Source organism: Silene latifolia, chromosome 3, assembly GCF_048544455.1.
Source record: "Silene latifolia isolate original U9 population chromosome 3, ASM4854445v1, whole genome shotgun sequence".
Lineage (NCBI taxonomy): Eukaryota > Viridiplantae > Streptophyta > Magnoliopsida > Caryophyllales > Caryophyllaceae > Silene > Silene latifolia.
This window is the reverse complement of record NC_133528.1, coordinates 152,540,704-152,560,501: the sequence shown is the minus strand read 5'-3', so window position 1 is coordinate 152,560,501 and position 19,798 is coordinate 152,540,704. Positions and strand designations below refer to the sequence as shown.

The 19,798-nt window shown below is 42.4% G+C and overlaps 1 protein-coding gene across 1 annotated transcript in view; it reads right to left on the bottom strand.

Annotated features, from left to right (window-relative positions):
- Nucleotides 1-218: 218 nt before the first annotated feature.
- The window catches only part of LOC141648531 (S-adenosyl-L-methionine:benzoic acid/salicylic acid carboxyl methyltransferase 3-like), a 39,367-nt gene continuing 19,787 nt past the window's right edge, over nucleotides 219-19,798 (bottom strand). The window contains exon 4 of the mRNA XM_074457262.1: nucleotides 219-662. Within this exon, the coding sequence (XP_074313363.1) occupies nucleotides 318-662 (345 nt within the window). The 3' untranslated portion in view covers nucleotides 219-317. The remainder of the gene's footprint in view (nucleotides 663-19,798) is intronic.

Here is a 19,798-nt window from a genome sequence, read left to right as displayed (position 1 = left end):
GTTAATCCCGTCACAAGCTTGTGACCTCTCACAAAAAGGGAGAGGGAACAAGGTGGGGCACCCCCCATGTGCTTCCCACTCACCTCTCAATGGGAATTCTGTGAGAGGAAACGGTATCCGTCACTAGCTTGTGACGAATATCGCCCGTCTTCAATGAGATTTTGTGACTTATCAATCAATACTATATACTCCGTATATAATTACATAAAAATCATCCATAGCACAATGTTAAATTATTAACTAGAAAATAATGTGATCTATCGGTCTCTATACATGATACAGAGTACTAGTTTCCAAGACTTATAAAGAACAATGTTCTACTCTTTCATAGTCACTGATAGCACAATGTTAACATATTCACCATCTTTTACAACGATTCGTTCCTTAATACGAGCTTCGAACCGTAGAAACAAATCATCCATGACTGCATGGGAAAATCTCGTTTCAAGTAAAGCTTCTGTCACTACTCTTAAGCTCTTTGCCGCAAATTTGGCTCGCGTTTCAAGGTCTTGAGACGTATCCATGCTCCAACCAATTGTAATTGTTTCAAGTTTGTCAAGAGCAAATGATGTTTCAGCCTCGACTAATTGTCTTACCTCCTCAACTGTCGGATTATAGAAAGGCATGTTGAACTCTTCCAGCTTTTCCGGCTCAATCGCGCCCTGGTAATAACTGAAGAGTTAAATTTTACGAAAGAAAGGGACAATAAAATTAAGATAGCGGTAATTAATAACAACAACACAATCCTCAAGCTAGCCGTTGGAAAAGATACAATTCACACTCAAAACTAGCTGTTGCAAAGGATTCATTCACACTTGTAATTGCTGTAAATAAGGCAACAGATTATTGCCCTTTCCTTTCTTAGCTTATTACTTTATTTCCTGCCATTCATTTGTACATGTATAAATAGCATAGGTTGTATTCATTCAAGGACACATTCATTCAATATCATATAATAATCAGATGCAATATTCCTCAAAGCTTAATATGGTATCAGTGTCTTGTTAAACGATCCCCTACTCATTTTTTTTCAAAAACAGAGTATTTACTCTGCCAAAAAAAGCAAAGCAGCCATGACGAATGGCGCTATCCAAACAACTGAGCAATTTAACCCTCCAAACAATATTCATGTCGAAAATCCCGGTGCCAAAATCACCCTGACTACTTTTAACGGGAATAATTACGACGAATGGTCTCACGATTTTCAACTCGCCATTCTCGCTAAAGGCAAATCAGCCTATATCGATGGCACTATCAAGAAACCAAAAACGACTGACTCTACTTTCGAAACATGGCGTTCAACGAACGCCTTAGTTACTGCTTGGATTTACAATTCGATCGAATATACTCTACGCAAGCAGATTTCTCGACGACCAGAGGCGAAACTCCTTTGGGATGATATCAAAAATCGCTTCTGCCAAACTAATGATGCTCGCATCTATAAACTTCAAGCCGATCTCATGGCTTGTCGTCAAGGTCCAACGGAGTCACTAATGAACTACTATGGCCGTCTGATACAAATATGGGACGAAATTCTGGAATCTGATCCTTTACCGGAATGCTCTTGCAATCCCTGTGTTTGTAACTTGGTAAGTCTTCTCGACTCTTGTAGAGAAAAGAAGAAAGTTCGTGATTTTTTAATGGGTCTCGATGACCGTTACGAAAATACCCGATCCCAAATACTTGCTATTCGACCTCTACCCTCTTTAGATCTCGTATATAATCGTCTTTTACAAGACGAAGATATGCGTAATATATCTAACGCTCGTAATGACACACGGCCTGATTCCATGGTATTTGCTGCCCGCGTCCAGACCGGGTCTAGACAGAACGGGGGGAAGGAACATACCCCTGCTCGGACCAATAACGGTCCTCCTCGTGACCCGACTAAAACCTATTGCATAGCTTGCAAGAAACCTGGCCATTATTTTCAGAGTTGTTTCCGTGTCACTGGCGCTTTTCCTGATTAGTGGGGAGAACTTCCACGTGATCGAATTTTTGTTAACCCGAATGACACCGATTTGAGCAATGTCGTCTTCGTACCCGATGTACAAGGACGGGCTAATTGGGAACGTTTAAAGAACAAGGGGACTGCCCCTGGTGCGAAAAGTGGGAACCATTCCAATTTTGCAGGTACAAATGCTAGTAGTTCCTCGGGATTCGCAAGCACACATGCTGGCAGCTCCTCGACAAATGGTAATCAGACCCTCGGTTTTGCGGGTACTACGGCTGTCCATGGCCAGCCTTCTGTCTCTTCCCTTGATAATATTGATCTAAATAAACTAAGTCCACAACAATTGGAAACAATTGCCTCCATGTGGCAGGCGCGTCAAGCTCAAAACGATCTCGTCAATGGTAATTTTTCTTCCTTGTCATGGATAATCGATACCGGTGCATCTAACCATATGTCAGGATGTTTATTTCATTTTTCCAATTTAAAAACTATTGCTCCTTTATCAGTAGGATTACCGAATGGGGAAGTCACTATCGTCACTCAAAGTGGCGATATACATCTATCCCCTCGTTTAATTTTGCGTAATGTGCTATATGCTCCTACTTTAACTTGTCATTTAATATCCGTCTCAAGTCTCTTGCTTGACTCCTCACTAATCATTCAATTTTCACATAAACTTTGTTTGATACAGGACCGTTCCTTGAAAACGGTGATTGGTGTGGGTGAGCAACGCGAGGGACTGTATTTCTTACAAGAGGTGCGAACCATTAAGGCCAAAATACATGCTGTCACCACCCTTGATCCTACGGAACTTTGGCATCGACGCTTAGGACATCCGTCGTCAAGTATCTCCCGTTTTCTACCTTTTTTTAACAATAAAACTACTAGTTCATCCTTTCATAGCAAACATTGCGATATCTGCCTTCGTGCAAAACAAACTCGCAAACCTTTTACTTTAAGTTTAAACATTGCTTCAGATATTTTTGATTTAATTCACTGCGATTTATGGGGGCCATACTCCGAAAATGCCTCATGCGGTTCTCATTTTTTTCTAACGATCGTCGATGATTTCTCACGCTCTACATGGATTTATTTGCTTCGTTATAAAAGTGATGTTCGTCAAACTTTATTAAATTTTTTCGCTTTGGTAGAACGACAATTTAATAAAAAGATTAAAGTTTTACGTAGCGACAATGGCAATGAATTCAGTTGCCTTCAACAATTTTTTACGGAAAACGGTATTTTTTATCAAACCTCTATGGTTGACACCCCTCAACAAAACGGTCGGGTAGAAAGGAAACACCGTCACATTTTAAACGTGGCTCGAGCACTCCTCTTTCAAGCTAGTTTACCCATTACCTTTTGGGGTGAGTGCGTTTTGGGTGCCGTTTATCTAATTAATCGAACACCCTCTACGATTCACAAAGGCAAAACACCTTATGAAATTCTTTTTCAAAAACCTCCACCCACAACCCACCTTCGTATTTTCGGGTGTCTATGTTACGCCAAAAACATAAACCGATCTCGAGACAAATTTGCATCTCGAAGTGGGAAATGCGTTCTTAGGATATCCTTTTGGCAAAAAAGGGTGGAAGGCCTTCGATTTAGAAACCGAAACGTATTTCAACTCTTGCGACGTGGTCTTTGTCGAGCATGAATTTCCGTATCAATCCCTACCACAACATGACACCACCCTCGACACTTCCTCCTTTTTAACCGATACCCTTATTCCCGTCACTCAGCCTCACATACCCAACCCTACGTCCGCACCAACACAACCCCAATCTCCCTCCTCTTCCATCGAACCACCACCATTACCTACCTCTCAAAACGCCTCCACCACCAACGACACCAACAACGACAACAACACCCCCCCACCTAACAACACAACCTCTCACGACACAACTCCCTCCAACCCGACTCCTACCCCTACCGAGAACATGGGAAAAGGACACCGTACCAAATTCCCAAATTCTCGCCTAACTGGTTACGTCCGACCCCCAATCGGTCCTTCGACACACGTTCTCACGACATCATCCCCGTCTAAAGGTACAAGGTATCCTATTTCTAATTTTGTCAACTATAATAAGTTTTCTACTAACCATCGCGCTTTTCTATCGGCCGTGACTAAACATCACGAGCCTAGTTCCTTTAAAGAAGCCTCACAGGTACCACAATGGCGTGACGTAATGGACAAGGAGATCGCGGCCCTCGAACGAAACAACACATGGTCACTTGAACCACTTCCGCCAAACAAGAAAGCGATCGCATCGAAATGGGTCTACAAAATTAAATATCACGCAGACGGAACAATTGAATGACATAAAGCACGCCTCGTCGTTATGGGTAATCGACAGGTTGAAGGCGTGGATTACACCGAAACCTTTGCTCCCAATGTCAAACTCGTCACAGTTCGAACACTTCTCGCAATTGCCGCCATCAAAAACTGGGAACTCCATCAGATGGACGTTCACAATGCCTTCCTTCACGGGGATCTTCAAGAAGGAAGCTACCTCCGGGCTATGATACAAACAAAGATGGGAAAGTCTATCGTCTTCGAAAATCACTCTATGGTCTCCGACAAGCACCTCGGTGTTGGTACGCAAAGCTTGCGTCTGCCCTCAAAACGTACGGGTTCAAACAAAATGCCTACGACCACTCTCTGTTTTCGTTTAAAAAAGACAACACCGAGGTACACATTCTTATCTACGTAGATGATCTCGTCATTTGCGGAAATAATTCTACTTTCATTACGGAATTCAAAAAATATTTAAGCACATGCTTCCATATGAAAGACCTCGGGAATTTGAAATATTTTTTGGGCCTTGAAATCGCTCGCAATAAAACCGGATTATTTATTTCTCAACGGAAATACGCTCTCGATATACTTACGGAATCCGGCTTACTTGGCTCTAAACCCGCCTCCGTACCCATGGAACCCAATCACCATCTTGCTACTTCCGAATCTGCCCCACTTAATGACCCGCAACCATACAGACGGCTGATTGGGCAACTTGTGTACCTCACTATCACTCGACCCGAACTCCTCTATTCGGTACACATTTTGGCACAATTCATGAATAACCCACGGCTCGACCACTGGCAAGCTGCCCTTAATGTTGTGCGGTATATAAAGGGAAACCCGGGACAGGGCCTTTTGTTTCGATCCGACAGTCAGCTCTCACTTAATGCTTACTGTGATGCAAGCTATGCCTCGTGCCCAACAACCCGTCGCTCTATATCGGCATACATTGTTTTTCTTGGCAACTCCCCTATATCTTGGAAAACGAAGAAACAACAAACAGTATCTTTATCCTCCGCCGAATCTGAATACCGAGCTATGGCATACACGGTATGTGAACTAAAGTGGCTCAAAGGCTTACTATCATCTCTCGGGATACTTCACACATCACCCATCGACCTCTACTCCGACAGTCAATCCGCACTATATATTACCCGCAATCCCATCTTCCACGAGCGCACAAAACACATAGAGGTGGATTGTCACTTTATTCGAGATGAGATATTAAAAGGAGTTATCAAACCCGGGTACGTCCATACAAAACAACAACTAACGGACATATTTACCAAAGCCCTGGGAAGGACGACATTTGCAGATCTTCTGTCCAAGTTGGGCGTCTCAAGCCTCCACGCTCCAACTTGAGGGGGGGTAATAACAACAACACAATCCTCAAGCTAGCCGTTGGAAAAGATACAATTCACACTCAAAACTAGCTGTTGCAAAGGATTCATTAACACTTGTAATTGCTGTAAATAAGGCAACAGATTATTGCCCTTTCCTTTCTTAGCTTATGATGGTATCAAGCTATACCTCGCAAGTGCACGATTTTATCGTTGTACACTATTAAGGGTCGATCCCACAAGGAGTTGAAAAGACTACTAATTGTTCTAATCCTATCGTTTAGCTAATTCGGCAATAAGGGATGAAAATGATTATACTAGAACTACCAACAACAAGAGAAAACAAACTAAATAAGAAATAGGTGAATGAGCAAGATAAAATGAAAAGTTGTAAATCAAATAGATTAAAAACCTAAGACTCGGTTCTTCCCAAACAATTCGTAACTCCACACAATTAAATCTCTAGGCTAATCATAAGGGTAGCTAGGTGAGGAGGTGACGGCTCTACTTCGCCTAAGACCCCCCTCTCGGGTTCGAAAAAGGACACTAGTACTACCCACCAACCACCCTCTCGGGTTCGAAGGTCGGAATCCCTAACTCAATACCCGACTGCCCCAAAAACATGCATTTTCCCAAGGTAGTCCAATATTTGCTAAGGTCATTAAGCCCCATCAATTTCCGGGTCATCCCACTCCCTCTCTCGAGGGTCGATTTCAAACGCTAGTTTAGAGGTGTCCTACCCCGGTTCTCCCTTTCGGTCTCAACCAAGGTTAACAATAGGGTCAAATCTCGGGTATCCAAATCACAACCTAACCAACTCTCGTTGGTGGACAAGGGTCGTATGTCAACACTACCCAAAAATCAATCCATAAACCCAAATCATTCCTCCAAACTACCCTCACCAATTTCCCCAAATAATTAGCCTTTATGAGATTCAATTAGTGAAATTACTCATGTTTGGTCAAATCGAGCCCTAGTGGAAGACTACTCACTAATCATGGTCCTAATTGCAAAATAGACAATAAAGATGAAAACTTTGGTCATAAATATGGTGAGAAGATGAATCCTACTACTAAACATGCAACAATCCAACAATAGTTGTAAAGAAAGATAAATTAATCTAATAACAAGGTTGGTTAAACTAAAAGACACAATCTTTAACCCAATCAACTCAAAGATTAAGTCTTTGAGGACAACTAGCAAAAGATGAACAAAGGAAAGAGAATCAAAGAAAAGATAAACAATAAAAAGATGAACAATGATGAAAACAACAACAACAAACCAACAACAACAACAATTTTAACATAAACAATCAAACAAACTTGAAGGAAGAACAAAATGTAAACAAATGAAAATAGGGAGAGAATTAATACCAACTCAATAGCAAAAGAGGAATTTGGATAGAAATAATAAAGAAGGAGAACCTTCAATCTTCTTACAAACCCAAATTCAATTACTAATTAATTATAGAACTTCTCTAATTAAGGAAAGATTAACAAAGAGATTAACAAAGTTTTAAACTTGAAAGGGGAAATATTCTGGATCTAGGGTTGTGTGTACAAAAGGGTTTAAGAGGGGGTATTTATAGTTTCCACAAGGATTAGGATAGAATTTGGAATGGGCTTTTGAAACACGTATTTGCACTCCCGGCCGGTCAACCGGCCGCCGGTCCTCTTGCCGGCTGGGAGATCTCTGGAAGTTTAAACAAACTTTGGAAGTCATCAGGTAGGCTTGGCCGGTCGACCGGCTGCCGGTCCCTGACCGGCTGGGACGCCTTTGACTTTGGACTTGACTTTAGCCTTTGGGGGAACTCCCAGTCGGCTGGCCGGCTGCCGGTCATTTGACCGGCTGGGAGATTCCTGTAACTTTCTTCATTTCTTGTGTTTCCTCAGCTCATGCGTTTTCCCAGCCGGCTAGCCGGCCGCCGGGCCACCGGCTGGGGATGCTCCTTCCTTGCTTCTTCCTTCATTTCCATATAAACGTACTCCCGGTACCAATTTGGTGCGGTCTTACCGCCCTACCTACTGGGGATACTCTCAGCATGTTTTCCTTCATCTTTCATGCGTAGCTTAGTAATCCCGTCTTCCTAGCTTCATTTCGCCCGTTCCCGCCTCAATTTCTGCAAGGGGGCCACAGTGTCATAGTAAAGGGAATCGGGACAAGAAATTAGAGAAAGGAAGTACAAAACCGACTCAAATGGAGTCGAAATGCATGAAAATAAAGGGGAAAAAGGGTGCAAAAGGGTCATATATCAACCTCCCCACACTTGAGCCTTACTCGTCCCCGAGTAAGTCCCAAAACCAATGTACAAAGCATTATTATGATAGAAATGGAGAGTGGGTGCACAATATAAGCATCACTCAACTAAACTACTACCTAAGACGATCGAGTATTAGCGCACTCAACGCCCCTTCAACTCGCAATTTGACACTCATGAGGGAAGAGTGCCCTATTGCAAGGCAAGTTGGGTCTTGCTACAAAACTTTCGACACAACCATCATGAAAGCACGTAATCAATAAATAGAATGCATCTAGCAAAATGATCCACTTTCCTCATCTAAGTGGCCGAATTTTTCAAACAACAAAACACGGTCTTGGTTGAGAGTACCGTCTCAGAAGTGCCAATTGAGGTGCCAACCCCCTAAACGTGACTAAAGCAACCCATGCGTGACCAATGCTCAAGAAACAAATTCAAGAGCGGGGAAAGGGAAGAAAGGACAAGACCGCCGAGAATTACAAAGCCGACACAAGATTCAACCAAAGGACCCATGACTAAGGGGACCAAGGCAACGACATCCTCATGGTTTTCACTCGTCACTCAATGAAAGAACAAGGTGATTTTTGTGACAAATAGTAACCAAAATCACTCGACTAACTCAACTAGCGAAAACGTGCCCGCAATCTAATGTGTAAGATCGTCCTATGTCCTATGAAATGCAACAATGGTAGAATGCACACGAAATGAAGCGAGGGTTAAAACGGGGCTAAGGAGAAGGTCGAAATGGGATTGGTGCAAGCACCATTTGGACATGTGGGGCTCAAATCAAGAATCGTCGACACATCACATCCCATCTCTTATTGCAACACATGAGACACGTCTATGCCCTAACATAGCAATGATGACCAAAACTATGCAAAAATTGCATAAACCCAACTCAAGTAGGAAAAATTTGATAAAACTCCTTTTATTTCAACAAGTGGTAACGTCTACACCGTAACAACGGCTCGATTTTCCAAGCCATGCAAAAAATGTGTAAACCCGACTCATCATTGAAAAAACATCAATTTGCCCTTTTTATTTAGCAACGGCTTTTTCTACCCCATTTAATGATGAGGAGGGGTGTTGCTTGCCTTTTTCTTTACTTTATAACATATATACAACACGACTTACTATTTTTTGATTTTTCACGACATTTTCACTTTTCTATTTTGCTTTTCATTACAATTTTACAACCTCTTGTTTATATACAAAACCAAATTCACAACGAAATCCGAACCTAGTGGACGTGCAAGCCATCCACCGTCACGACCCAAATCACCTCCTACAACACAACTACAAAAACCGACCAATTCTTGATTAAGGAAGGGTGGTTATGGAAATGTAGCTATTTTAGGCGGGTTTGCCAAATGAAAAGGCTAAGCTCAAAGGGGGTGAATAAAAAAGGGGAACGATGTAGGGGAGAAAACAAGGCTATTTGGCTAAGTGAGGTTCATAAAAACTGATTTTTGCTTCATATCATGTGCACAAAAATGTAATGCAATTTCACGGCCTAAGGACGATGCGACACACTTATGCGTAGTGATGTGACACGTCTCGCAAGGAGACCTACTCTCGAACCTAGATGAGGGCGGGGTATGAATGTACCCACCCTAGGAGGCTCTACCCTTACCTTTGAGTGGCTAAGTCGAGCCAAAGGTCTAGTCTACGGCCCTCGGTCTCACAAGATCGGTCTAAACTCATTGGTCAAGCCCCCCTTCCTCGGCTAACTAAGAGGCCACGGGTGCGAGTCGCGAGGAGGGGAAAGGCACAATTGGGCACATTAGCTCATCATGGGGGTACTGGGTTCCCTTCCTTGACCATGTTCTCCCTTAAAAATTTATATACAAACTCAATGCAAAATGAAGGAAATACAACATATATTTACATGTGAACAAATGCATGCGGAATTTTACACAAACATGAAATGAAACGTGCAACAAGTTGGCTAATCCTAGCAGCACATCAACACCAACAATCCAAACGGTCTCCCAAGGAGACACCCAAGGCAACAAAATTCTCATTCTCCTTCAAAATATCCAGGATACCAAAAAGAAAGAATAGTAAAAGGGGCAAGAGATAGGAAGGATTATACCAAGCGGTCTTCTAGCTCCTTTTTGCCTCAAGTGGTCAATGCGTCATGCCAAAGATTAGACAAAACATATATATATAATGCAAATTTTTTTTTTTGAATTTTTCAGAAATTTTTCAATTTTTAGGCATTTTATCTAATTTATAAGCATTTACAATTATAAACAAATATTCACAAGAGTGGATATTTCTCTCCCCACACTTGAGATGTACATTGTCCTCAATGGACAAAAGCGTAGGGAGTGAATAACAAAAAGAAATGAACATATTTTTTGATTTTTTTTTGATTTTTCAAAAGAAAAATAACATATTTTTGAGATTTTTGTTTTTGAAAAATTAAAAAGACATATTTTTTTGTTTTTTAAAAATATGAATCTCATCCCCACACTTATTTATTTACATTACTTCCAAATGGAAATAAATGTGTGGAGGAAATTAAAATGAAAAGACATGTTTTTGGGTTTTTCTCATTTTTTTTTAGGCCCTCTCCACACTTATTTATAGACATGGGAGGGCATATTAGGGAAAGAAATTAACATGTTTTTGGTGGTTTTTGTCATTTTTTCAGTTTTTTTTTGTGATTTTTAGAATAAGAATGCAATGCATGCTCTATTCTATATGCAATATTTAAATTACAATGCAATTTATGCTAAGTGAATGCAATTACTAAATGTAACAATATATTACAAATTGAAATCTAATGCAATCCTATATGAATGCAACTAAATGAGCTAGCAACTAAATGCATGCGGAAAATTAAACATGAAGGAGAGAATTTGGATAAAAGGGAGAGATCGTACTTGTCATTTGGATTGAATATGGGGAGCATACCGAAGGATTTGGATTGAAAAGGGAGGTAGTGGAGCCCTCATTACTAGGCTCTACTCATACTCGTCATCACCATCACCGTTTCCATCACCATCTCCATCATCATCATCACCTTCACCATCACCTTGAGTCGCCCCGAACTCGGACTCACGGATGAAATCGTCCGTGTTCAAATGGGCATCCGAACTAAAATCCTCCATCCCCGAGCTCATGCCGACAAACATCTCCGGGTGCCCTCCGGCACCACTAGACCCGCCCTCAGTGAAGAAAGAAGGGGCACCCCCGAACCACCTCGTGTCATGTCCCTCCCCTTGAGTGGTAGGCGGGGTGGGAAAGACCGGGGCGCTAAAGCAGTCAGGCCGCAAATTAATATCTCCGTAACGGATGGTCCCATCTTCCGGATGTCCGCCATCCGGGAATAAATACTAAGAGGGGTGAAGCTTGGAGGGGTGTTTGTATTGGTGCCTCATCATATCATCATAACTCGGGAATTGACCAAGGGAATGGTCATACTAAATCCGGTCAAGCCGCTGTTGAAGCCCATGCCGCTCACTCGCGGCGTTTGCCATATTAAGTTTCATATCCTCCATGAAGGAAATGAGGTCGGCGTGGAGAGGGGGCGGTTGTTGTGGTTGGTGACTAGAGGACCCATCCCCTTGTTGGAAGGGCCCGGGAACGAAGGGAGTAGATGGTGTAGCATACCGAAAAGTAGACCTCGCGGGAATGATAGGTCGGCCACGAGTATACCGAAGATTTGGGTTTATTTGTTGGGGAATTGAGGGGTCTTCAAGGTTTTCAATTTCAAGCAAATAGTACTCCGAGTTAGGCACTACTTTCATCTTGTCGGGGTTAGGGAGAGGGATAGAATTTCTGTCAACACCATCCACCCGAATTTGCCAATAGTCAAGGCCATCATTCGGGTTGGTCTTCAACCAACCGAGGTTGTGGTGGATATAGTTCTTGAAAAGCATCGTATCACCAATCATATAACGCATTCCACTCAATTTGACTCTCCGATTAAGCCTCTTAATCAAATGGGTGATGAGTCCACCCACGACAACTGCCGTCGAAGAAGCCGGAGAGTTGCTAAGTCTTTGCAATGTAAGGGTCAAGTGGTGGGCAATGTCAATTTTGAATGTAGTGGGGTTGGAACGAAGATAAGAGCCGAGAATTTCCAACTCCTCCGTTCGGAAATTGTGATTTTCCTCACGGTCAAAAACAGTCCACCCCATAAACCGATGCCAAACCCGAATAGCCGCGTTATGGACAGTGTTTGCGGCTCTCTTGACCCCCGGAACATCATCTAAACCCGTAATGGCCTTCCATAAGGCCCCATGGTCAAAGGTGTCGGGTGCCTTATGAGGAGGGCTTGTGTCAAGCCCGAAATGGGAAGCAAAGGTCGGAAGGGTCAAGGAGTAGTCCTTGTTCATCAATCGGAAATGCAAAAAGGCAACCTTTTGGGATTGGCGATGCTTGTCAAGACGAAGGGAGCTCAAAAACTCCCAAGTGAGACGGGCATAGGTTTTCTCGTGTATCCCGTACATCAATTTCATTCCCACCCCCTCAAACAATTCAAGAGTAACTTGGTCTAGCCCTAACTCCCGCATGGATTGTCTATCAATAAATCGGGTGGGGGCAATGGGGCGTCTCTTGAATAAAACAAATTTACCTTTCATTGTGATGGAAGTGAATTGGACATCCGGGAAGTCGGGATCGGTGCTCATGTCGGTCGCCGCCGCCGCCACCGCCTCCGCTTGTTGAAGTGCCAAATCCCCCTTTCTCACTCTTTTCTTTGGGGCCATTTTTTGTGATTTGATGGAGGGTTAATGGTAGGAAAGAGGTTGTTGTGGGTTTGAGGGTGGTAGGGTGGTGGTAGGGGGTGGTGGGAGTGGTTGTTGGTGGGAATGAAGGAGGGGGGTTAGGGTTAGAGTGAGAGAAGAGAGGAGAGTAGTCGAAAAAAAATGAAAGGGTAGGGTGTTTGTCGTGTAAATTTAGGCTTCAGAATACTCCCAGCCGGTCAGGAGACCGGCCGCCGGTCACTCGGCTGGGAAAACGTGTTAATTTGAATTTTTTTGGAAATTTACAGAAGACTCCCAGCCGGTCAGAAGACCGGCCGCCGGTCACCCGGCTGGGAGGACACCCTAGCTTCAATTTCTTCTATACATGCATTCCCAGCCGGTGGGCCGGCTGCCGGCCTGCCGGCTGGGACTTCTCTTAAGGGTCAATTTGACACAAATCCCATGTATACGTACTCCCAGTCGGTGGACCGGCTGCCGGCCTGCCGGCTGGGACTACTCTCCCTTGTGAATTCGTCACAATTCCTTTGATTTTACAGGAACTTCCTAGCCGGTCAGAAGACCGGCCGCCGGTCGCCCGGCTGGGAATACGTTTCATCACATTTTCTTCAATATGCCCCTATTCCATTTCCCATCATCTATTGGCCTCGACTTCCGTGTTTTCGACTTTCAAACCCAACTCATGATGTCGGATAAAGGCCAATAGATGGTAATTCGCTTGTTCTTCATACAAAAATCCCAAATTCTTCAACAATCGTAACCGACATCAATCAAAACGACAAGTACCATACGTCCAAAATTCCTCATTTTCTACCTAAATGCAAGATATTTACAAACTTGCATGGGGTGCCTCCCATGTAGCGCCCTTGTTTTATGTCGTAGGCTCGACGGAGTTAAGAATCACAATCAATAATTTGGAAGATAGGTAGCGATGGAGCTCACATTCTTGATGATAGGGGTTTCGGCAACGTAGTGCTTGAGCCTTTGCCCGTTTACCTTGAAGGATTGATCTCCATCGGATATTTCAATCGCGCCATGTGGAAAGACTCAGACCACGATGAAGGGTCCCGACCACTTAGACTTGAGCTTCCCCGCAAACAACTTGAACCTTGAGTTAAAGAGGAGAACCAACTCTCCCTCCTTGAACTCTCTCCGAATTATGGCCTTGTCATGGAATCTTTTGGTCCTCTCCTTATACAATCTAGAGCTCTCATAAGCCTCTAGCCTAAATTCTTCAATTTCATTGATGTCAAGTAGTCGCTTCTCTCCGGCGCTCTTCAAGTCAAAGTTAAGGAGTCGTATTGCCCAATGCGCCTTGTGCTCCAACTCGACCGGCAAATGACAAGGCTTCCCGTACACCAACCGGAACGGTGAAGTTCCTATCGGTGTTTTGAAAGCGGTCCGGTAAGCCCACAATGCATCATTGAGCTTGGTTGACCAATCTTTCCTTGACCGGCTCACGGTCTTCTCAAGGATCATCTTGATCTCGCGGTTAGAGATTTCGGCTTGGCCGTTAGCTTGTGGGTGGTAGGTAAGACTACGCCTATGTTGCACCCCATGTTTCTTAAGTAGAGCATCAAGAGTCCTTTTCCGAAAATGAGTTCCACGATCACTAATCACAATTCGTGGAACCCCAAACCTTGGGAATATGATCGTCTCCATGAGTTTGGTCACCGATTTTGCGTCACAAGTCTTTGTTGGGATGGCTTCAATCCATTTGCTCACGTAGTCCACCGCAACAAGGATATACTCATTCCCATGTGATGAGGGGAAAGGGCCTTGATAGTCAATGCCCCATACATCGAATACCTCCACTTCAAGTATGTAGTTCATTGGCATTTCATGCCTCTTTGAAATGTTACCACTTCTTTGGCATTTGTCACACCCCTTGACGTAGGTTGCCACATCATGAAATAGGGAAGGCCAAAAGAAACCACATTGGAGTACCCTTGCGGCGGTTTTTCGTGAACTACCATGCCCTCCACTTGGCATGTCATGGCAATGAGAGATTATGGGTTGTACTTCTTCGTTCGGGATGCATCTTCTAATTATCCCATCCGCACAAGACTTGTAAAGGCATGGTTCTTCCCAAAAATATTGCTTAAGATCGTGAAATAATTTCTTCCTCTTATGGGAGTCATAACCATGTGGGATGACCCCGGATACCAAGTAATTGACATAATCCGCGTACCAAGGGACATCCATTAAAGCAAGTGCGAATAATTGATCATCCGGCAAGGAGTCATCAATTGGCAATCCATCCTTACCCTTGACATGGAATAGCCGAGAAAGATGATCGGCTACCACATTTTCCACACCCTTCTTGTCTCTAATTTCAATATCAAACTCTTGTAGCAAAAGTATCCACCGAATCAAGCGTGGTTTTGACCCCTTCTTGATTAGCAAGTGCCTCAATGCCGTGTGATCGGTGTGCACAATTACTTTAGAGTCCACTGATGGTCTCAAGTTAAACCTCGCAAGTGCACGATTTTATCGTTGTACACTCTAGAGGGTCGATCCACAAGGAGTAGGGGTGAATACTAATTGTCTATATTCTTGAGCTTAGCTAAGTCGATAGATAACAAAGGTGGGGGTAACAAACTAGCACTAAACTAACCAATTAAAAGACTATAAACTAGGCAAGACAAGAACAAACTAAAAGATAAGGGATAGATCAAATAAAGAGAAGGACTAGAACTCGGTCCGACCATGAACATGAGTAATTCCACATACTAATTGTCTAGGCTAATCAAAAGGGGTAAGTAGGTGAGGGGGAGATGGCTCTAATTCGCCTAAGACCTCCCTCTCGGGTTCGAAATAGGACACTAGCTACCCCGGCTAACCCCCCTCTCGGGTTCGAAAGTCGGTATCCCCAACTCAAAACCCGACAACCCCAAGAACATGCATTTTCCCAAGGAGGTCAAGTAAATGGTCAAGGTCATTAAACCCTCATCGTATTCCGGGTCATCCCACTCCCTCTCTCGAGGGTCGATTTCAAACACTAATCTAGAGGCACCCTTCCTCGGTTCTCCCTTTCGGTCTCAACCTTAGTCGGTGACAAGGGTCGGTTCCCAAATATCCAACTAACAACCTAACCAACTCTCGTTGGTGGTCAAGGGTCAAGAGCCGACAATACCCAAGAACCAAACCTTAAACATGAAATTCCTCTAAACTACCCTCACCAATTTCCCCCACAAAATTAGCCCTTAATGATAATTAGTTAGTGAAATTACCCACATCGGGTCAAACCGAGTCCTAGAAGGAGACTACTCACTAATCATGTTCTTAATAGCAAGATAAACAACAAAGATGGAAACTTTGAACACAAACATGGGTGGAAGATGGATTTTACTACTAAACATGCAACAATCCAACAATAGTTGTAAAGAAAGATGATTTCATCTTATAACAAGGTTGATTAAACTAAAAGACACAATCTTTAACCAAATCAACTCAAAGATTAAGTCTTTGAGGACAACTATCCAAGTATGAACAAATTAAAGAGAACCAAAGGAAAGATGAACAATGAAAAGAAGAACAATGATGAAAATAACAACCACAAACAAACAACAACAACAATTTTAACATAAACAATCAAACAAACTTGAAGGAAGAACAAAATATAAACAAATGAAAATAAGGAGATAATTAATAACAACTCAATAGCAAAAGAGGAATTTGGATAGAAATAATAAAGAAGGAGAACCTTCAATCTTCTTACAAACCCAAATTCAATCACTATTTAATTGAAGAACTTCTCTAATTAAGGAAAGATTAACAAAGAGATTAACAAAGTTTTAAACTTGAAAGGGGAAATATTCTGGATCTAGGGTTCTGTGTACAAAAGGGTTTAAGAGGGGGTATTTATAGGCTTGTACAAGATTAGGAAGAAAAGAGGAAAAAAAGAGAGAAAAGCCCAAATCTCGCTGCTGCTGCGTTTTGCCGGTGCACCGGCGGCCGGTGCTCCTACCGGCAAAACCGCGCAAGGAATTAAAATATCCGGCATTCGTGTTTTGCCGGTGGGCCGGCTGCCGGCCTACCGACAAAACACCTTCTTCAGGACTTCTTCTTCTTCTTTGTGGTGCGTAATACCGGTTGACCGGCTGCCGGTGCTCCTACCGGCAGCGAGGTCAAGCTTGTTTTTCACCAAATTCTTCAATTAAATCCTCTAGCTGTGTTCTACCGGTGGGCCGGTAGCCGGCCTGCCGGCAAAACACAGTCTTCAGCTTTTCTTCAACTTCTTAAGTAATTCTCTGGGGTGTGTTACTGCGGTGGCTAGACCAGTGCCGCGGTCTCGCCGTGAGAACACAATGTTTACCATTTCTTCACCTCTTCTTCATGTAAAGGCAATGGGGTGCCTTTCTTGCCCCAATTTCTCTATACTTGGATCGTTTCCTACAAAAGGATACACAAGGTAACAAGTACGGGCATTGGGCACAAAATGCAAGGAAAAACACCCGAAACCGACTCGATACGAGTCGGTATGCATAAAAGAAAGAGGGGAATTAGAAGTAAATTAATCGTATATCAAACCTCCCCACACTTAAACCTTACTCGTCCCCGAGTAAGTCCCAAAACCAAATGTACAAAGCATTATTATGATAGATATGGAGAGTGGATGCACAATATAAGCATCACTCAACTAAACTACTACTTAAGCCGATCGAGTATTAGCGCACTCAACGCCCCTTCAACTCACAATTTGACACTCATGAGGGGAGAGTGCCCTATTGCAAGGCAAGTTGGGTCTTGCTACAAAAATTTCGACACATTCATCATGAAAGCACGTAATCAACAAATAGAATGCATCTAACAAAATGATCCACTTTCCTCATCTAAGTGGCCGAATTTTTCAAATAACAAAACACGGTCTTGGTCTGGGAGTACTGTCTCGAAGTGCCAATTGAGGTGCCAATCCCCTAAATGTGACAAAAGCAACCCTTGTGTGACCAATGCTCAAGAAACAAATTCAAGAGCGGGGAAAGGGAAGAAAGGGCAAGTCCGCCGAGAATTACAAAACCGACACAAGATTCAACCAAAGGACCCATGACTAAGGGGACCAAGGCAACGACATCCTCACGGTTTTCACTCGTCACTCAATGAAAGAACAAGGTGATTTTTGTGACAAAAAGTAACCAAAATCACTCAACTAGCGAAAACGTGCCCGCAATCTAATGTGTAAAACCGTCCTATGTCCAATGAAATGCAAACAATGGTAAAATGCACACAAAAATGAAGCAAGGGATACAACGGGGCTAAGGAGTAGGTCGAAACGGGATTGGTGCAAGCACCGTTTGGACATGTGGGGCTCAAATCAAGAATCGTCGACACATCACATCCCATCTCTTATTGCAACACATGAGACACGTCTATGCCCTAACATAGCATTGATGACCAAAACTATGCAAAAATTGCATAAACCCAACTCAAGTAGGAAAAATTTGATAAAACTCCTTTTATTTCAACAAATGGTAACGTCTACACCGTAACAACGACTCGGTTTCCCAAGCCATGCAAAAAATGTGTAAACCCGACTCATATTTGGAAAAACATCAATTTGCCCCTTTTTATTTAGCAATGGCTTTTTCTACCCCATTTATTGATGTGGAGGGGTGTTGCTTTGCCTTTTTCTCTCTTTTTTTTTTTTTTTTTTTTTTTCTTGACAACAAACAAATATATACAACACAACTCATTTTTTTTTGATTTTTCATGACTTTTTCACTTTTCTATTTTGCTTTTCATTTCTTTTTCAAAACCTCTTATTTATATACAAAACCAAATTTACATCGAAATCCGACCCAAGTGGACGTGCAAGCCATCCACCGTCACGACCCAAATCACCTCCTACAACACAACTACAAAAACCAACCAATTCTTGATTAGGGAAGGGTGGTTATGGGAATGTAGCTATTTAGGTGGGTTTGCCAAATGAAAAGGCTAAGCTCAAAGGGGGTGAATTAAAAAGGGAAACAATGTAGGGGAGAAAACGAGGCTATTTGGCTATGTGAGGTTTTTAAAAACTGATTTTTGCTTCATATCATATGCACAAAAATGTAATGCAATTTCATGGTCTAAGGACGATGCGACACACTTATGCGTAATGATGTGACACGCCTCGCGAGGAGGCCTACTCTCAAACCTAGATGAGGGCGGGGTATGAATGTACCGACCCTAGGAGGCTCTACCCTTACCTTTGAGTAGCTAAGTCGAGCCAAAGGTCTAGTCTACGGCCCTAGGTCTCACAAGATCGGTCTAAACTCATTGGTCAAGCCCTCCTTCCTCGGCTAACTAAGAGGCCACGGGTGCGAGTCACGAGGAGGGGAAAGGCACAATTGGGCACATAAGTTCATCATGGGGGTACTTGGTTCCCTTCCTTGACCATGTTCTTCCTTAAATATTTATATACAAACTCAATGCAAAAAGAAAGAAATGCAACATGTATTTACATGTGAACAAATGCATGCGGAATTTTACACAAACATGAAATGAAACGTGCAACAAATTGGCTAATCCTAGCAGCACATCAACACCAAAATTCCAAACGGTCTCCCAAGGAGACACCCAAAGCAACAAAATTCCCATTCTCCTTCAAAATATCCAAGATACCAAAAAGAAAGAATAGTTAAAGGAGCGAGAGGTAGGAAGGATTATACCAAGCGGTCTTCTAGCTCCTTTTTGCCTCAAGTGGTCAATGTGCCATGCCAAAGGTTAGACAAAACATATATATACAATGCAATTTTTTTGAATTTTTCAGAAATTTTTCAATTTTTAGGCATTTTATCTAATTTATAAACATTTACAATTATAAACAAATATTCATAAGAGTGGATATTTCCCTCCCCACACTTGAGATGTACATTGTCCTCAATGGACAAAAGCATAGGGAGTGAATAAGAAAAAGAAAGGAACATATTTTTTTTGATTTTTTGATTTTTCAAAGGGAAAATAACATATTTTTGTGATTTTTGGTTTTGAAAAATTAAAAAGACATATTTTTGTTGATTTTTGATATAAGAACTCCCTCCCCACACTTATTTATTTACATCATTTCCAAATGGAAATAAATGTGTGGAGGGAATTCAAACTAAAAGACATGTTTTTGTTTTTTTTAGGCCCTCCCCACACTTATTTATAGACATGGGAGGGCAATTTAGTGAAATAAAATAACATGTTTTTGCTGTTTTTTTTTTTTATCATTTTTCAATTTTTAGTTGGTTTTTTTTTTATTTT